The 20,578-nt window shown below is 52.8% G+C and overlaps 1 protein-coding gene across 2 annotated transcripts in view; it reads right to left on the reverse strand.

Moving 5' to 3' along the window:
- SFXN5 (sideroflexin 5) overlaps positions 1 to 20,578 on the reverse strand; it is a 103,279-nt gene that overhangs the window by 32,351 nt on the left and 50,350 nt on the right. For both annotated transcript variants that reach the window (XM_004691521.2, XM_012731561.1), the window contains exons 7-10: positions 18,913 to 18,966; positions 17,932 to 17,988; positions 16,579 to 16,644; positions 5,345 to 5,435 (exon numbers count right to left, since the gene is read on the reverse strand). In XM_004691521.2, the coding sequence (XP_004691578.1) occupies positions 5,345 to 5,435; positions 16,579 to 16,644; positions 17,932 to 17,988; positions 18,913 to 18,966 (268 nt within the window). The remainder of the gene's footprint in view (positions 1 to 5,344; positions 5,436 to 16,578; positions 16,645 to 17,931; positions 17,989 to 18,912; positions 18,967 to 20,578) is intronic.

Genomic DNA, 20,578 nt, shown 5'->3' on the forward strand with positions numbered 1-20,578 from the left:
TTTCACAACCCATACTGAAGTGTCACAAACTCAGGACTGGGAATTTCTGGATTGAAAAATCAGCCTGTAAATTTAAGTGTAGACTGACTCTGACATTCTGGATCTCCTAATAAAAGATTCCTGTTAACACATCCATTTTCTGGAAAGTTCCCTTTTATCACAGCTGCTCCTTAGCCTGTGATTCTTCATGGTTCCCCGTTAACCATAAGATAAAGCTCAGCTCTAATCTTCGAGCCAAGGCTGCAACATGCCTCTGCCCCCTCTCTCCCCAACTGGCCCAGCTGACCCAACCAGGCCCTGCTCTACCCACACTCATAACCCCTCTTCCCCTGCCTCGAGCTCCCCCACTTCTCTGTCTCTGGATTTCAAGGTCTTCTCAATTTCAGGACTTACAAAATCTCTGAATTGGAGGGCCATTCATGGAATAAACATTCACTAAGCACTCTCTGTATGCCAGGTTCTGGGCAGGCTGCCCAGAAACAGGTGACTCCGGTCACATGTGAGTGCCCCTCACAGATTTTTGGGCCAGGCAGTTTCTCGGGCACTTTTCTAACCCAAGGGTCAGTCACCTCACTCTAATGGCAGATGATGCGATGTTCAGAAGATCCTTTACCCTTGTTGGGTTCACACTTACCAGTGCTACTCTGGCTGTGTGGAGTCTGGAATGAAACTGAGTGAGGCCCATCAGTCACACACCCAGGGGACCGCCCAGGGCAGCCAGCTAAGTCAGACCTCAGCTCTTCCGCCCTTGTGCAGCGAGGCTGACGTGGAAGCTGGGGAGAGCTCTTGGATCCGACACTCTGATCCAACTTGAGGCCCATTAAGTTACCACTGACGGGACACAGGGTGTGTAAGTCATGACGTCCAGGACACGGCTGACATAGGTGTACCACAGGGCCAACAGACAGAGGGGGTCAGGCTTGGGTACTGACCCTTGGGGGGGGGGTATGCTGTAGGGCCTCCTCCCAGATGAGGCAAGGGGGTAGGCAGCACCAAGGGAAGGGAAGCTGCTGTCAATGGCTTGAAGGCCTGGGGGCACAGGGCAGCATAGAGACAGGGTGGGGCAGATGTGGGGCACACTGGCATGTGGACTGGAAGACCTTCTCCCCAACACTGCCCAGACTTCCTGAGGAATGGGCTCATTGGGCACAAGGGGCTGCTGTGCAGACAGCACAGGAAGTCATCTCCTGGCAAAGGACAATGAGCCTGGCCCTTCCGGTCCATGTCCATGCAAGGAGTGGGCTGGCTGGCTAACGTGCTGAGGCTCAGGCCTAGCCCACAGAGAACTCAGAGCTCAGAGTGGGGTCTTTACTAGCGAAGACACAGCTGCTTGTCCCCTGCATCCTGAGGGTTCAATCAGGCAGCCTGGGGATGACCTTCAGGGTTTCCTGACCCCCGCTCTCCATATACATAGAACCTGGGTACCAGTTTTATAGATGTGCTTGCCAGGTGACTGGGTCTCACCTCTCACCTTCTGGCCATAGCACCCCACCCCACATGTGCGTCTACCTCTCCATGGCACCCCATCGTGGCAGCGGGACCTGGCATTTCCTACCCCTGGTCACTCCTTCCAGCCCCCTCACAAGAAGACTACTTGTGAGACTTGCCTCCACTACAATGGACTTTGCTCATGGAGACTGGTGGCTGGACCTAGGGTGTGCATTTTTCCTATGCCTCCTCTATTGACCTTTAATTACACTGCTTGCCCAGCTCCCCACACCATTAACCTCCTCCTCACAGCAACCACACATCAATTAATGGAGGGCCTGCTCCCAGCTCAAGCTCCTGAACACAATTAAGCGTGACAGTCCACAAATAAGAAAGAACTAGAGAATTAATTAAGGTCTAAACAAATTAATTACCAGTCCCCAATCGATTCTGATGCCAGCACACATGCTTCTGGGCTCACTGTCTTTTCCTAACATTGCCACATATAAATAGAAACTGAGATTTCCCACATGATTGCTGCTCTAGACCGGGGCACAGCAAGGCCTGGAACCACCTTGAGGGAGAGAAGTGTTTGCGTGAGTGTCCTCGGGGCTCCCATTTACTCAGTGCACATGCGTGCGTGCTCATCGGTCATGCACATGCCCACATCAGCCATGATTGAAAAGCCAGCGTGGACCTGGAGGCAGAGAACTCTTCAAGGGACACTGGATAGCCAAATAGCCACGGCCACCTCTTGACCTCAGCTCTTGTTTTTAGACTGCAGGGGTGAGGGGTCATCCGGGAGTGCTGAAGTAGCTGAGGACAGTGGCCAGAAGGTTTGGGTTTGACCAGCTCAGGATAAATAAATAAACCTGAATTTATTCATTCTTCTGTAAAAATGGGCTTTTGCTCTGCCTTGAGGTCTTCTCAGAGAGACTGAGAATCGAGGAAGAGCAGCTGGGGGGAAAGTGGAGAGTGTGGCTCTTCTGGGAGTACCCAGCTCTGAAAACCCAGCAGAGGTCCGCAGGGACTGTCACAGAGGTCCCAGCCAGAAGAGCTAGTGGCCAGAGAAGGGCGGGAGGGGTAGAGTCAGGCCTGGGAAGGGGAGTCCTGTGCCTGGAGCCTCGGGTCTCTCTCTAGGGCATACTTCAGGCTGGAGCAGGAGTCCCGGCAGGCACTAGGCAGAACACAGGGAAGAAGCAGCTGACTCCTGGAAGCCTCCTTGTTTCTCAGAGACTGCGTTCCCAGCCTGCTCAGTTGGGAGGGGGTGGGGACTGTCTGCGAAGACTCATTTTGGTGTACACACACACACACACACACACACACCAGGATTTATTCCTATTACTCCCCATCCCTCCTCCCCTTCTGTGTGCACTTATGGCCCAGCAAGTCCTGTCTCCCCATTAGGCCAGGAGAGCAAAGGGGCAAAGGAACCTCTACAGGGGAAGCAAGTTCTGAGTAATCTTCATGGTGACCTTCATGGCGGCCTGGCCCAGTTTGGCCAAGCTGACAGTACAAACAGGAGTGGAGAAGCCTAGGAGAATCTAGGCTGAGAGCATGCAAAGATGCTCTGGTGCCTGGGGACAAGGTGGAGGAAGGCCCAGCACAGGGACTGCACAGTGGCCTGAAAGGACTAGGAGCTTTTGAAGGTTAGGGGCGTGACTAGCCATCTGGTATACTACTGTGTCTGTGTTGACTAGAGGAGTTAGCAAGTACCCACTTACAGGTGAGCGGGATGGATACTGGGAGCTAGAGAGATGGAAGCCAGCAGGAAAGGCTGGGGCCAGGGCAGTGAGGTTGAGGAAACAGCCTGCTTCTCTCAGGATCCTGGCCAGAGACTATGAGGGCTGCAGACTACACTGTGTGTCACTCTGCTGCTGGCCAGGATACTTGGGATCCCGAGCCCCCTCAAAGGTGCTAGACCAACGCAAGCAAACTGCAGGAGCCTCCCAACAAGGAGCCAGAAGAGGAATCAGACAGGAGCTCAAAAAGGGATGAGTGGGGGAATCAGAAAGTCTCAGGTGGGGGTGCAGAAAGGATCAAATTCAAAAGCCGTGACCCTTGTCGTGGAGCCCCAGAGAGGTCACGACCACCCCCAAGGTCGTACAGCAAGATGGCTGGCAAAGCAGGGCTGGAATGGGCCCCTGGCAAGGTCCTTATCTAAAGCTTGGCTCAAGGACAGATAACATCTTGTGGGGCCCCAGATCCAGTCCAGTGCAGCTGAGAGCTGCACTGACCCTTCTCAAGCTGCATCTGACCCTCCAGCCCAGAATGGCAAGGAACGCAAGATCGGCAGCTGAGATGGCTCAATTAGGCCCCTTAACAAAGTCAGATCTAAGAGTTATTCCATTAATGGTCCACACCAGAAATAGCTGAGAGTTCATTAACAGTGTGGAGTTGCTATAGCAATGATCTGGGTTGGCTGAGGCGCAGCCAGGTGGTTGGTCTGGAGAGTTCATTAGCCTCTGGGCCACGGAGGAGGTGGGGCTGCGTGTACCACTCTCCCACTTTCTCACAGGGCTTTTCAGGTACTTCAAAGCACTTTCCTAGCAGTGGAATCTTGTCTGTGGTCTCATTTGGTCTTCCCATAGCTCAGAGATATAGCGAGGTAGATACTGGCCCATTTTACAGGTGGGTAAGCTAAGTCCTAGATGTGAGGAATGGGGCTGGGAGCATGAGCCTGGCTCTGATTCTGGCTCTTCAGACTGATCCTTGATCCAAGGGAGGTCAAGGTTCCTGGTGTTGCACCCTCCTGAGCTGGCCCTCATCTTAGTTTTCTGGCATCCCACAGAGAAGGGGAGTCAGTCAGGGTCATGGCTCACGCACTTGCTTATCCTTCATATTTGACCCCAGTCACATGCTGCCTTGTGCTTCACTCAGTGTGGCTTTTATCTTTTCCATGTTTTAAACAATAACACTGGCTTCTGTTATATAGGTTTCTGGAGCCCTACATGTCAGCATCTGTACACACTGCCTTAGTTCACCACCAGAAGTCTAGTTTCCATCCATCACCATATCTGTTGAATATTTAAAAACTTTCTACTGTGGTGCTCTCTCTCCAAACAAGGTGGAGGCTTCCAGAGAACCAGGCTGGGCTTTGTGGGGTTTGTAGGGCTCAGCCCTGGGCCTCTGTTGTCAGCACAGAGACTCTGAGACCAGCAGACTTGCTGAAGGAAGGTGAAACCTCCTCTACACACGTGCGCACCCACGATACCTGAGCAGAGTTGGAGAGCACCTAAAGGCCCCAAACATTGAGCAGTAGGTGAGCAGGGTCTTAGCACCTTCTTTTGCACCAGAAAGCTCTCTAACAGTCTGCACCCCTTGCCGGTAATATTTCTAAATGTGCAAGATAACACATAGGATGCCACAAGAACTCCATTGAAATAAGTTATCCAGACAGTTTTTTAATTGACATATAGCAGTGGATATGTGTTTTAATGAATGGATTGAGATCTACCAGAGGATCTCAATTAAATATCAAAATTTTGAATTCGTGTTGAACATAAACCATTTTAAGAACTGTAACGTGACATGAACATGCCTCTGATTTCCACTGGCGACAAGGTCACAGGTCCTTCTTGTTACTGTGGTGCACTGTGGACATTCTGGAGATGCTGAACTGCAGCTCAAGGTCATAAACACTCCCCAGCCAAGTTCACAATCCATGGCATTCTGTCTGCGGACCCTCTGGAGGTTTGAGGGCCCCAGGGACAAGCTCCAGTGCCAAAAGTGGAATCACGGGCAGAAGCTGGTGGGCAAGGCCCTGCCACTCTTTGCTCCAGTGGGGCCAGCCAGGAGCCCCCCTGCACCCCGGCATCAGGAAAGGCGGGGGGCAGTCAGCTCCTGAGAGTTCCACAGCCTTGCATGCCCACACCCGGTCCACATGCACAGATGCTAGGCACAGCGCCAGTCTTACCTACAGCGGGGAATGGCACAAATCTCTGGACCAGAAGGCGGGTGGCCGGGGTGAACTTGTTGGCTTTCTGAACCAGGACATTAAGGCCCACCTTGGAAAGAGAAAACAAAAGATCAAGGTGCTGCAGCTGCCTAGGGAGGAGCACAGCGTTTGGGGCACTGCGGCCGTGCCAGACCCCAAGTCTTCAACGTCCCCTGATGCTGCAGAGTTGCAGTGTGGCTATGTATCGCACCATCATCCAGGCATCCCAGTCATTTGGGCTGTCAGAAAGAGGGAAGGGGAAAAGCATCGACTTCGCGTGCACGCGCGCGCACACACACACACACACACACACACACACACACACGGCCTCCTAGGGAGGAGGGATGCTTGGTGGGGTAATTGCTGTTAGAAGAATATATAATCTGTAAATAAATGAGGTGTAAGAACCCCTCATTCCGGCCCTCCCTGGTGGCACAGCAGGTTAAAGCACTGCACTGAGAATCTAAAGCCACTTCCGCATGAGTTCGATTCCCGCCTGCCCCGGAGGTGACCACATGGTGTGGCAGACCTCTCCTGACCCGCCCGCTGCTCCCCTCAGCAGTGTACTTCATTGATCTGCCTGTTCTGCTCCCCACTCTGTCCCTGGTGAATCCTCTCACCTCCGCATCTCTGGCCTGTGCCCCAGTTCTGTATGAATAAATAAATCTTTAAAAAAAAAAAAAGAACCCCTCATTCCTACCCCAAACTCCAAGCACCACCTTTCTGAGGCCCCACAGAGGGCCCAACCAGGAGGGTTCAGGAGCGGGAGATGTGCACACCTGCCCACAGAAAGGGGGTGCAGTAGACATCCTGGGCTCACTGTCTATATCCCCTCAGACCCCGACTCCTCTCACTGGGCCCAGGACACATCCCCCTGCCCCAGTCCTTTGGCTTGTACCCTCCCCTCCCCATCCCCCTTGCTACCCTTTGTTCTAGAACACAGGCCCCATCACACCAGCAGTTCCCCAAAAAGTTACACTGTCCATGCAGCGGTCTTGGCCACCTGCACTTCTCTCCCCGCCCCCTCACACCCACTCTCCCTCCGAGAGCCAGAGTTCATTAGGCTGCTCTGTGAACTTTGGCCTAGGGGCCTAGACTGTGCTGTCAGAACGCCCTCCTTCTCCACTCGGTCCACACCAGGTCCTCAGCCCACCTCTGAGACCCACCACCAGGTCACTTGTTGACAGGGGAGTCATCGAACCATTCTCTGCCTCAGTCTCCTTGTCTGTGGACAAGATAGTAACTAACACCTCCAGCAGCCAGGGCTGTTACAGGGTGTATGGCTCATGTCTGACTGAGTGTGCACAACAGGCCTCAATAATACAGCTGTATAAGAACAGGTGTCCTCTCCCGGGCCAGAAGCGGTTCCCTTGCACATGACCGGCCACCCGGCTCCCAGCACCCAGGACCTGCTCCTGACCTGATGCCCCTGTGGGCTAGGAAGTGGACATGTGACTTTTACATCTTTGTGTGCCCAGTACTTAGGGCTGTGAGAGGTACACAGTACACACTCGATAAACCATGGCTGAGGAAAAGCCACAGAATCCAACAAAGAAATGAATGGCCGGATGGAACAGCGAAGGCTGGGAGAGGGTGTCTTGGAAGAGGAGAAAGTGGGACTAGGCTAAGCAGGGAAAGAGGGCCTTTTGGTGGGGAAACATCATGGGCACAGGCTTGGAGAGAGAAAAAGCAAGCTGCAGATGGCCAATGAAAAAACCAGGTCAAGGCCAAGTGTGTAGGAGCCTCTGTTCCCCCAAACAGAGGTGAGACAGTCCTGCCTGTGGATCTCTCCTGGCCCAGGGCAGCACAGTCCAGGCCCCTGGGCCTGCGCCAGCACCTAGTGGCTCAGAGGCTGCCCTGCACCTACAGCCGTGGCTCTGTTCTCACCTTCTGGTTGTTGGGGTGCAGAGTTTAGGGGAGGTCTCGGGGGCTGCTGGGTGCTTGCAGCAGTCACAACGGAGCACAGCCTGGCACAAATGGCTCTGAGATCGGAAAGGCAGGAAATGCCACCCGAGCCTCTGCAGAATGCCCACTGGGCCCAGCGTGCTGCACAACTTTAAGGCACCCAGCCCCCACTTGAAGCCTTAAGCTGATGCTCAAGGGTTTGATCTCTGCCCTCTCTGCTTGCCCAGTAGAAGGCTGGCAAGCAGGGAGATGTGTGGCAACGTGGACATTCAGGAGCCCTGGTGGGTCAGGCTGGGGGTTGCCAGCCCACACTGGGTCCTGCTGTCCATCCTTCAAGGCTGCCTCTGCGATGCAGATGGCACATATCAGGTCCAGGTCACCCCAACTCTCAGGAGCAAGTTGGCTGTCACAAATGGTTCTCTCAACCATTACACTTCTCCCCTGGCACAACACACCAGAGAACATATCCCTACGGCGTGTACAGAGTGCAGAGGAGAAGGGTAGAGAGTCCAGAAGTCATAGTCCAACATTCGTGAGGAAGAAGAGGGAAGGGGCCTGGGGAGAAGACAGCAGGCACCTGCTAAGTGCCAAGCCCTGAGCTGAACACAACACATGGAACCCTCCTTAAAAGGGCTTTAGATAAAACAAGATTCTGAGAAGTTCAGAGAGGTCAAGTAACTTGCCTAAGGACACACAGCTATTAAGGGCAGTTAAAGCTCAGACTTGACCACATCTGCTAATCCCAAAGCTTTGCCCTTAAAGGCTGTGTATTATTTGCTTTCTAATTGTCTTCCATCTCTGAGAAAAATGTTGTAATGTTTGACATGCTATTTGAAACTGGCTGTTTGCATAGTAAAGCCTCCCTGAAAGGCCAGCTCAGGCTGGGCCCAGAGGAGTGGAAAACCTGTAAGGGAAGGGGAGGGTGGGGCCCTTGACTCGCCCTTGTCCTCGCTGCTAACTCAGAGCTGTGTCCAAAAGCCCCACTCTCGTTTGGAAAGATTCAGAAAGTTCCAGAGGAGTAGGAAGCAGGAACTTTCCTGGAATCCAATCCCCTGAGCTAGCACCCAGCCCTCTTACCCCTTCAAGCCCGCCCCCCTGACCCCAAGCTTTGGGGCACAGGGCTATGTGGAGGGAGGCAAGGAGGAACAGCGGCCAAACACTTGTATTTGACCCCAGCCCACAGCCTGGCCTCTGGCAAGGACCAGCACAGTCCAGAGTGAGTGACCCAGCCTATCTCCCCAACTCCGAGGGTAGCCTAGGCTGGGGAGAAGGGAGAAGATGCCCTCACCATGAGTGATTCAGGGAGGCATACACACATTTCTGAGAGCATGGCCAACACACAGGTTCCCAGGGAGAGGCAGGAGCGCAGCAGAGAAGGGAGGAGGCCCGGGCACGTGTGTGCCACAGCTCAGACCCGGCGAGGTGCCCCACCCCTGCCCTAATGACGAGATGGTGGCAGGAATGATGAGTGGGTGGCAGGAAGGTGTCAGTACAGGAGAGGCGAGTAGCCACTCACCCCGCTGCCCCCACCGTTCCCAACCCAGGTCTTCCTGTGGTGGCAGCTAGCATGGCCACCACCTGGGAAGGAGCCCAGGGCGGGCTGCAGACCAGGGCCGGGAGCCCGTCTGTTCTGGTTCCACAGGGACCCTTTGGCCTAAACATTTGGTGAAGCCCATTAAAATTAAAAAGCCAAGTGGCTGGTGGCTCTGAACGCCAGCTCGTTTTCCCTGGCATGGTGGGTCCTGTTTAAGAGAACCAGCTGGCATTAATGGCACACAACTCATCACGAACAGCAGCTAGCGATCAGAAAAATCTGAGCTAATAATCAGATTTGGGAAAGATAATGAGATATGGAACAATTGCTGCTGATGTCCCCCAGGGTCTGTTTTAACAGCCTCCAAATAAGTCACAAAGTAGAAATTAACCAAACAGGGGCTCCATTTTGGTGGAGGGGAAAACAAACAGGGTGTGGATTTTGCACAAGAATTCCTTGTCTGGCAGCAGACGGGATCCTGAGAGAAGCCAGAGCCCAGAGCCAGAGGGACATCATCAGCGACACAAGGAGGCAGTGACCTTCTCTGGCCACTTCTCTCCAAACTCCGGCTTCCAGCGCAGGCTGCTGACCAGACTCAGAGGAAGAGGAAGGAAGACCGGCTTCCTGGCAACCCCCAGAGGGGGCCACGCTGACCAGCATGGACAGCTGTGGTGGCAGTGGGCGCTCTCTGACCCAAGACCCGCAGCCGGCCAAGTATGAGGGTGACAGTGTGCCCTGGCCAGGCGGAGTCCACAGCTCCAGCCGTACAGTGCCCTGGAGGCTGCTCTACTTTGCCGGACGCTGGACACTCCACCTTCATACACCGCAAGCCAAAGTCTGTGTTGCCCTCACCAACACCCGGGACTCCTCTCCTGCTCCCAGCAACAATAGTCAGGCCAGAAGCCCAAGGTGTTCCCACACAGGAGCCTCTGCACCCCTCGGCCACAGCTGTGGTTCTCTCTCCTGGGGGTCTTGAACGCAGTGCCCCTCTTCCTGCTGCCACCAAGGAGCCTGCAAGCCCATCGTTCTCTCTGGACCAGCGCCCACCTCCTAACTCAGCTCTGTCTTCCCGTGCTTGCTCCTCTCCCACCACTCTACTCGGCAGCCAGAGCAAACTTCTAAAAATGGACAGCAACTTACGGAAAGCCTTATGCCGGCTTCTCACTGCACTTTAAGACCCTCACAGCCCGATGGTCACCGGCCCTGAGTGATCTTGGGTCTTGGTCACAGGCTCTGGATCCCTCGGGATCACACTGCCCCTCTGAGGGGCCCTGCTCGCCGCCCTCCACCCACGGCTCCACCTCTCCCTCCTCCGGGCATTCAAGAGGGGTCTGCACGCAGGACTCCCCTTTACACCCTCCAACAGAGCCTGAGACTCTTTCTTGCCTGTACCTTCACAGGTATATATGTTGATGTGCCTGCGTAAAATGTTGGGAAGCAAAATAATACATGTACATGGTGAAAAACTGAATCACACAGTTACTTTTCTGTGTGGATTTTAAGTATCTACTTCTCCCAGTCTGCCCCAAGCAATGGGTCAGGGCCGTTGCTCTTCACTGACTTCCTGATGCCTAGTGAAACGAGTAGGTGCTGAATAAATGTTTCTGTAATAAATCAAGTGAATGACTTCTGAGGCAGGAACAAAAGAGCCACAGAGGAGAGTTGCCTGTGCAGGCAGTGTGGCCACCTGCAGGCAGTGTGGCCGTCTTTGCAAGCACTGGCCCCTGCAGGTAACTCCCCCTACAGATGGCTCACCCATTCTGCCAGGAGGGGCACCTTGACAAGGTGGCCCCAAGGCTCAGGAAGGCTTCTGAGAGAGGAGATGACTGACTGATCCCTGAGGGTATGCAGGAGGCAGCTGGGTTAAGGCAGGAGGTAGACTCAGCTGCCTCCAGAAACATGAATGCTATGCTGTCTGCAACTGGGTCTTGACTGGTGCCTGCCAGAGAAGGGCACGAGGGGCTCTGGAGAACAGTGGGAGGGCATAGCTGGAAGGATGCTGGCATCAAGTCAGGAAGTCAGGATTTAGGTCCACTCTTGGGTGATGGAGGGCATCACCAAGTGGGAGCGGGTTTGTGTGGGCCCTTGGGGGACAGAAGGCTGGAGCAGGTCCCTGAGTCTTCAAGGTACCAAAAGTGCCCACCAGAGGGCGTGCATTAGAGAGTAAATTTTTAGTCAACAAATGGACCCACCACCCTTTGCGAAGGTCAGTTGTCTAACAACTATATATACCAGAGACATTTTACCGGGGTGTAGGGGAATGGGATCAAAAATGGAGTGGGAAAGATGCACGGGATTGTGGTGATGGCACACAGGTGAATTGTTGGTGGGATGTCCACGGGGATTACAACTGAGATGGAAAGAGGCACAAAATGAAGAATGATGTAAAAATAAATAAATAGATGATGATGATGATAGATAGATAGATAGATAAAGGTCATGCATGAAAATCTAAAATAAAAAGAAAGTCATAGATAGACAGACAGACAGACAGACAGACAGACAGGCAGACAGATAGATAGATAGATAGATAAAGGCCATGTATGAAAATTTAAAACAAAAAGAAAGTGAACTGTATTGCTTGGCAACAAGCCCAGGACCAAAGGGCCAACGTGGCCAGAAAGAGTTAAGCACAGGCTAAAATGCCAGGCAGTTCCAGCAGCTGCTGAGTGGCTAGCAATGGTCACCAACCCTGACCCCTGAACTTTGCCCCCAGGGACTGGCTGGTTACCTGTTGGGAAAACAATGTGTCGGACTCGCTCTGCCTGCAACACCATCTGCAGGTTTCCAGAAGCACTTCGGGCTCAGCTACAGGTCCATACAATGGGCCTTCCAGCCTGGAAGCCACTCAGTGTGAAAGCAGGGAGACAATACTCTGGTCCAGGCTTTTCAGGCTGTCACACTTACCTCCCTCAAGCCCAGAGAAGAACAAATGGGCCACAGAGACTACCCTGAGGTACCTTGCCACCACAGAGCATGGCCTACGGTGTACCTTGGCCACAAGAAGATGTCAGACAATGAGCTAAGGTCCACAGAGATGCCCTCCATCAGAGAAAACTCCATGAGGTAAGCCCTGGACCACAGGAGGTCCACCCTTAACCACAGACAATTCCCTGAGGTGTACCCTGATCCACAGACAACACTCTGAACCACAGGACCAGCCAAGTGTGGGTGTGCAGAGGGCCAACATGCTTTGGACCAATGACCAGTACAGCTTTGGCCAGAAATCACAGCTCTAGAGACCAAGCACAAAGATGGCCAGAGGGTGTGATCCCATTATATCCAAAGAGCCTCCAAACTTTGATTCTGACCACCACTGTTCCTGGGGTGTCAAGGGAGGGATTTGTCGGCCAGGGGGCCTGGAATAGTTCCTCTAGCCTAGGAGCCACCATCACAGCTTGGCTTTTCCCACCTTTTTATGCATGGAGGAACAAGAAGGAAAGGGAGGTCCTCATACTAACAGAGGAGTGTGTGATGCATTTGAACTCCAGCTCTGTCACAGACTTCACCTCTGTGCCTCAGTTTTCTCATCTATACAAAGGAGATGGATACTTAAACAGTGCCTGCCATACAGCAGCTACTCCGTGTTAGCCATTGTGACCATTACTTGCCAAACTTCCAGTAAGCCAGGGAACTGGGAGAGAGTAGTTTCAGCCCAGAGACCCCCTGGGACACCTCGCTGCCATCCAGTAAAGGTTAGCAGACAATCACTGCATCTCGTATATAAATAACCCCCTGGGCCCAGACCTGTGGGAATGGAGGCCAGTCAGCACTGCTCCAACGGGGGACGTCCTGCCAGCTTCTAGCAGACTGCCGGTGAAGGGTCTGAGGACCAGGCCTGGGCAGCTCAGGCTCCATCACCCAGCTCCTGACCGGTATGTAGACTCTTAGCCCCAAACCTTCCTCAGTGGCCCTAGATGCGCTCATATCCAGGACCCCGAGTCCACGAGGGTGGTCCATCCTCAGAGCCTGGTCACCCCGCTCCACCCAACCCCCATCACTGCTCTTTCAGCCACGTCTGTGGCAGCCCCCTCAAGACCCCAGCTAGCGATTCCTGGCAGAGCTCTCTGCTCCCGAGGCAGGCACTCCTGCTTCCTGAACAGGCCCTGCTCGCCCCCAGAGCGCCACACCACCCCTCCTTACATGGAGGCCACCCTCATTTCATGACATTTTCTGGGATCCGTCATGCCGTCCTCCTGCCTGCCTCTCCATGTGCTGAGCTGTGTCCTCCTTTTAAAGGCCCCAGTCCTGCTTCTCTGGCCTCCCCCCCCCCCAAGTTCTATCTGGCCTATAAGAGGCAGCTCCGTGTGAAATAGGAGCCTCCCCTCTGGCCCCCCACCCCCCAGCCCCAGGGTCTCCGCCATCACAATTCTGGTTGTATCACAGAGGACGCCCAGCTTCCCGTCTCAGCATCGTGGACACCCAGTCTGTGTGAATCCCCTGCTCACCTCCACGCACACACCCCTGACAGGAGTGAATGGACCTCAGCCTTGTACAGCCAGGGCCAGTGGGTTGACTACAGACGTGCTCCACAGAACCCCCAAACTAAAGCACAGAGAGGACTGACAGAGGCTTCCTTTGTTAAAAGACAGCAAACTGTTAGATTTCAAAAATAACTTAAGACAAAATTTCTTTTTTACTCTCGAGCAAGAAGGCAGGCATTGCCAAATCTATTTAGAGGGTTCACCAAAAGGCTGCTAACCCCTGCCGGTGGCCCTGGGACCAGCACGAGGCTCCACACTGGAGACCCCTGATTCTGGGGGTTGCTGGCCAAGATCAGGGGCTCTGCCAAGAGGAGGAAAGGACGCCCCTGGGTCCAGAGGAGAGGCTGGTCCCCCAGGCCTGGCCTGCTCACAGCGTCTCCATCCCTGGGCTCCGCCTGCAACCTGTCAGCCCCCACCCATGCTGCCTGCTTGTAGGGACTCGTTTTAATTAATGCCAGAGCAGGGCCAACCACTGCGGCCGTGACACTTGTTTGCAGGTCATCTCCTCCTAACTGGCTCGCCCTGAGAGGGGATTTGTCACTAATTGAAGCAGAGATCAGTTAATGAGGCCGCAGGGCCTGGGGTTCCAGAGAACAAGGGAGAGGAAAATAAAATAAGGCCTCTTTCTTGGGCGGTTTTGTGATTTACACACACAAAAGAAAAGCAAGCAAGCTGCAGATTTTCCAAGTCAGAAGCTCCGCTCCATCTGCCCGAGTTAGACCCTCACTGTGTGAAGACATCAGGCAGCGGGCCGCCGCTGCTGAGCCTGGTGGATGGAGACGAGAGGGGCTCCCCAGGCAGGCAATCAATCAGCAACCTAATTAGCAAGTATTTATGGAGCAGAGCGCCTAGCCCCTCGGTGGGGGAGAAGGCACAGGCCTGTCCCTGGTTCACTCTCGATGCAGTGGAACAAGAGGATGGGACACAGCGTGTCTGGGTGAGTGTGTGGGAGAGCAGAAGTTTCTAGGACATGGGACTGGGAAGAAAGCATGGGCTATTAGGCGAAACCCCATAAGGCTCTCAGCTAGGCAGAGGAGGAAGGAGGGTGTCCCCAGCACGGTCTCAGCCTTTGGGGGCCATGACAGCTCAGTGGAGGGTGGGGATCCCTCCAGTTGGGACCCTGACTCAGAGCTGTGAGGCTGAATTCACGTCCCCAGTAACTCAGTGGACTGGGCCTCAGGCCCCACACCCCACTATCTGTGGAGATGGGATGACTGAGCTGGGACACTGAGGACAGGGGAGCCGAGAGCCCTGAGTCCTAGGAAGAAGCTATGTCTGATCCCAGAACCCTAGGCCTGCAGGAGATACTGTGCTACCCTAGGACAGTGAGCCCCTTCGGCAAGTCCTTGCCAGTCAGGGCATGCAATCTTCCCCCAGAAGCTCCCTCCTCCCAGGTCCCATCTCACCCCTAAATCTAAAAGACAGAAAATGGGATTTTCTAGATCTAGTTTTCAAGATCTCAGAACTAGGAAGAATCATGGAGTCCTCTTGTCACCAGGACCAAGGAAGAGGTGACAGTCCCCTCTCAAGAGTCCTGGGCCTTGACCAACAACCCCCAAAATCAGCAATCCACACTTTGTACAACCCCAGATTAAGTCTCAAGCCAGTTGCAGGGCCCAGGGTGTGGTTAGCAATGTCTTGGTGAGCTATCCAAATAATTTTGGCAATGTCTGGCTTCTTGCTTGGGTAAGACTTTTTTTTTAAGATTTATTTATTCAAGCATATAAGAACTGGGGTATAGGCCAGGGTGTGGGAAATGAGAAGATTCACCAGAGACAGAGTGGGGAGCAGACCAGGCAGATTGGCAAAGTACACTGCTGAGGGGAGCAGTGGGTGAGACAGGAGAGGTCTGTCACGCCATGTGGGTCACCTCCCTGGCAGGGTGTTGAACTGGTGCTGCAGTGGCTGCAGACAGTTTCAAAGTGCTGTGGTTTAGCCCACTGCACTAGCAGGGAGGGCCTTGGGTAAGACATTCAGAGGAGATCAACTTGGATATGAAACCTAACAGCTATTAGGAGATCACCTGGTCTCCTTGGAGCAGAGTAAATGAGGCCATTTCAGAAGAACTTCAAATCTTCTTAGAGAAGAACAATGAAATAAATCATGGTGGATGGTACATGGGTTAGCATAAAGCTGTGAAAAGTTATATTTATTTAATGACACAGGAAAGATAAGGAAAGTGGTTTTTAAGAAAAGACTACTAATGTGAATGCTTTCACTGCATGTGATTTTTTTCTTTTTATTTATTCATACAGAACTGGGGTACAGGTCAGAGACGCGGAGGGTGAGAAGATTCACCAGAGACAGAGTGGGGAGCAGAACAGGCAGATCGACGAAGTACACTGCTGAGGGGAGCAGCAGGTCAGGAGAGGTCTGCCTCGCCATGTGGTCACCTCCGGGGCAGGCGGGAATCGAACTCATGCAGAGGGGGCTTAAGCTTCTTAGTGCTGTGCTTTAACCCGCTGCGCCACCAGGGAGGGCCGCATGTGATTTTTTAAAAATTTGATTTGAACATGATTTTATCATGAATGGGATAAAATAACTGAGCCGTGAAGTGGCCTTTACCAACTGAAGCTATAGAAGACCACCCAGCTGGGCTCAGGGTTGAGATGAGTGTAGACAAGATCTAGTCTTGGGGCTTGAGCCTCTGCTCTGGCTCTGGCTCAGGCTTCTCCCTGTGTCCTCTGCCCTCTGTCCTCATCTGAGACCCATCCTTAGGCTCACCTATTTGGACTACAAATCTCCTCTATTTATTAGCTGTTCTTTCTCAAAGTTCTGGGGGATTCAAAATGAGCCTATCACCCCTGTCTTGAGGACTGGCCCACATGGCCAAGGCGTCTGACGTGGGACAGCCATGCCCAGGAAACCAGACACAGAGCAAAGGGAGCTGGCACCTGGGTGGCTCTTGCAGAATTGTTCCTGTGCCCTTCCCCCTGCCCCGCCCCTGCTCCCGGTCCCCACAATCTCCAGGTTACTGAGGATGAAGCTCAGATCCTCTGAGAAGAGTGCTGGATAAGCGTGAACCACCTAGGGTCAGGCGTCTGCCCCGGGGGTGTGGGTGGGGACAGCAGCCCTTCACAGGCACCTTCCCGCCCTTCCTGCCTTCCCAAACCTGGAGCAGACTGGTGCCTCCTCATTAAAGTGTCACCAGCCTCTACTCTCTTCTCTGCCTGGAAAGTCTGCTGACCACCCATTCACAGAAATCTGTTTCCACACCCTTTGTCAGGCCTGACCTAAGATAGCCCCCCGCCCCTGAGCCCCAGATGGAGAGGGAGGGGGAGGCTACTCACAGCAATGGAGACGGCACTGATGACAGCCCCCAGGTAGCCCTGGATGAACTTGGATGCAGGAGAAGGCTGGAAGACAGAGGCAGAAATTCAGGCCCACACTTTGCTCTCTGGTGACAGACAGCCCTAGCCAGGAGGTGAGGGGAGAAAGAACAGAGGCCCCTCTGGAAGTCAGAGGGCTGCAGGCAGCCCTCAGTACAATTCCACATGAGGAAACACAAGGCAGCAATGTGCAGGGAGATGCCGAGGCCCAGGGCACTGCCCTGGTCTGGGTGAAGGCAGGAATTGCAAGGGCCCAGAGGGGCTGCGTATAGCCGCAGCAAGCAGGCTCCAGTCTGGGAAGACCAAACGCCACAAGTGGACTGTTTGACGCCCAGTGCACTCTCTAGGTGGAAACGGCAGTGCCAAGGCTGGTGACAGGCCAGTGGTTCCTGCAGGACTTGTCAACCCCGGCAGCACAGGGCTTCCAGGCCTGTGGATGAAGAGAAGCTCGACATTTCTATGGGAAAAAATGTACTCAAAGTTGCAATGGGGAAGCTTAGGAAAGAGCTGAGGAAATTGAGGCAATTTGGAGGAGTGTTTGGTTTAAGCTCAAGGGGAAACATCTGAGTGGAGAAGCACAAGTGTGAAGTATGGGAATGAGACATGGATTGAAGGGCTGCTGAGGTGACTGGTGTGGGAATTGGGCGCCCCTGAGTAGAAGGCCCTGAAGTTCCAGCTGAAGGGCCAGCTCCTAACTGCTGTACTCTTCTCCCCAGGGCATAGGAAATGCCCAGACCTTCCCCAGCTAACTAACAGCCCCCAAGGGGACTTAAACTCTTCCACCCCTCTCTCTGCTTCTGGGCTGAAGTGCAAAGAAACCACCAGGAGGAAGCCTGGTGCGGAGAAGCAGGGCCCAGCCCCTTCCTGGACAACAGTCGCTCATCCCAGAAGTGCAGGGACTTGGGGAGGAACCAGGCCCCCCAAATCCCTTACCCTTCAGCTTTGGGGTCAGTGGTCTGGATGTATGGAGGCAGCTTCCAGGCAAGCTTGGGGGAAGCTTTAATGGAATTCAGTGCTCATGTGGCTTACAGTGACCCATCCAAGATTTGAAATCTGAGCTTCCCAAAAAGAACTCTGAAGCCATCAGAGCTCATCCCTCTCACTGCCCCCACCATGTTTCCATTTGGGGGGGCCTTTCCTTTTCAGGTAAAAATCCCCTCCCAGCTGACAGGGCCCTGCAGAAGGGTTGACAGCTTAAATAAGGTGGCTAGAAAGGCCAATGCTTCCGAGGGGAGCCAGCGCTGGCACACTGTGGGGAGAATGAGGGCCGCCCCGCCTGGACCCTGCCCTGGGCCTATGGTTCCCATAGCTTACCTTGGTAGCATTGCGGTTTGCATAGTTGACACAAGCATTGTGGCTCTGGTTCAGCCACTGAAAGGCAACAGAGAAGAGAATCAGGGGCAGGAAGGTCACCTCCCTGGAAGCCAGGCCTGGGCCCTAAGAAGCTACACCCTCTAGAAAGATGTGGGGCATGTCTGGAGCTCACAGGTGGTCCCATGAGTTAACACGACCAACTATGTTGGGCTGTGCTGGTTTTAGCACATAAAGTCCCTAGTCGGGAAACACCTCAGTCACTGGCAAACCAGACACTGGCCCCACCCAGCCAGCAGTCCACCCCAGTTCAGTGTCACCACCCTCAGAATTATAGCATCCACTGCCCTGCAACATTTGCCACACCATCCTTTTATTACTTACTGGACAGAAGGTGGACATTGAGGCTCCTGGAATGACTAGCAACACTAAATCTTTCAAAAATATCCCAACCCAGTGTCTCACACCCCCTACTGCACCCAGGCAGACACTGTTCAGGGCTTTGTCAAGGCAAGACTGGCATTTCTCCTCAGACAGGTAGACAAATGGGCACACACACACACACGTGTGTGTATGCACAGCTGCAGCTTTGTAGAGAACTACAATCTGACCCCCAGAGTGGAAGCCAGACCTTAAGCTTTTTCACCCACCTCACTACTGTGGGGCCAGGACTAAATTTACCTTCTCCACAAATTCAGGAGATACTGATGTCAAAAAGAGGCTGTGAGCTTTAAGTTCACTGGCCATGGACAAGCAACCACAGGCAGAAGTGGCCACCAATGAGCCATCCAGGTGAGGCACACACCTGGCCCACCTCACCACTGGCCCTATGGGCTGCTGGGGACCTGCTCTAAGTCCAGGGGTTCCTGGGTCAGTGAGGGGCAGGAAGTAGGGTGACTTTCCCCAGGGAACCTGGACAGGAGAGGATACCCCAGGGCAAGCTCCTGGGTCCTTCCATCAGGAGCATCTGCTTGCTGGGCTTACCTGCCAGAAGACAGTGGATGCCAGTGTCTGGTTGGGCAAGAGGAGACCGACCACCTACAAGTGAGGGAGAGAGAGAGTGGAAAGGCTGAGGAAGGCAAAGGAAACACCTTCCACTTTTGCCAAGAAAATGGACACAACCAGAGACAAAGGTGAGCTGAATCTGTGCAAACTGATGAGGATGATGCAGCCAAACCCTCTGGTGCCCACAGTGGGCAGTTTTGTTTGCCCAGCAGATAAAACCCAGATGCAGAATTATACTAGAGCATAATCCCATTTTTGTAAAGAAAAAATTCTCACTTTATATATAACCATGTACACAAACATGCACATAAATATATCTCCAAGTACAAAAAAAATCTGAGGCCCAGCCTGGAGATGTGTCTGGAGGTCATGTTGCACAGTATTTTTTCACATTCTTAGATATTTCTGTTTCTTTTTAGTGGTGACATGCATTGTTGCCACTAGTGAAGGGAAGCGGAAAAATAAAAAAAAAAAGATGCAAGGAAAAGGAACATCTTCACTTCGCTTTAGCTGACCCTGCTCCTTCACTCCCTAGGATCCAGAAGGATTTTTGTGAGGACTGAGTAGCAATCATTTCTAAGGTGTTAAAGTGCTTTGCAAATACAAGTTGGGGGGGGGGGTTGTATCGGAGTCCCTGTGAAGTAAAACCTACACCATGTTGAAGCTATTGAGTGAAGCACAGATGTCTACTCAATTTGATGAATGAGCAAATACACAGTGGCTAAGTTGGTGACATAGGTGTGGATTCCTTATTACTAAAGCCCAAATACCACCTCAGACCTAGGTTCGCTGCCTGGTTGTTGTGGTGGAGTTCTTTGGGCCTCTGTGTGTGTGTGTGTGTGTGTGTGCGGTTTAAGCCAAGATTAGCTATCTGAACTTGACACTGGCCAAACCTTGGACTTTAGGGACCCATGTGAACCTCTCAAGCTTATGTTTTGAATGTTTAGGCGCAAAATTACATCTATCAAGTACCGCTGCATATGGAAAAAATGTGCACAATCATCCACATATTGACTTATTTATTATTCCTGTAGATAAAATGACTCTTTGGCAAGAATTTCTGTAAGGAACAAGGATAAACATTCAATACTATGCAGTAAATCAAATTCTAGACATCCTTAGCAGCATTAGTAAATCATGTTTTAAACATTAAAATGTTTTAAAACAGCGAACATGCATACACATTTATATTTATTGGCCCATATCAGTTTGAATAAAATTATATGATGTAAAACCATTCCATAGCTCCAATAAGGAATGATAAGATTCTTTTCCTAAAAATGAGATCTCAAATTTTCATTTATCTTTATTTATTTTTGCACTGACAGTTTAGAGTACTGGAGTGAATCAGGAAACCTTAGGTCTTAGCCTCAGCTGATCCTTTTAGGGTGTCCCTTCGGGGGCTCTAGCTTTCTTACCCATAAAGTGAAGGAGTTGGCCTGGGAAGTCTTGCTGTGGTTTCAAATTCTATCTCCACGTTCCAAGGTGCAGGCGTGAAGTTGATAGAGAGACCCCTATATGGACTATATGTGGTCTTATGCCAGGATCTCCTCTGACCTGACAGAAGTATCCTGGACCCAGCGCCACATGCTATTGCCCCAGCTGCCAGCAGACCACAGCGTGGAAGTTGAGCCTAAGAGGCCTG

The sequence above is a fragment of the Condylura cristata genome, unplaced genomic scaffold, assembly GCF_000260355.1.
Source record: "Condylura cristata isolate star-nosed mole 26May11 unplaced genomic scaffold, ConCri1.0 scaffold00031, whole genome shotgun sequence".
Classification (NCBI taxonomy): domain Eukaryota; kingdom Metazoa; phylum Chordata; class Mammalia; order Eulipotyphla; family Talpidae; genus Condylura; species Condylura cristata.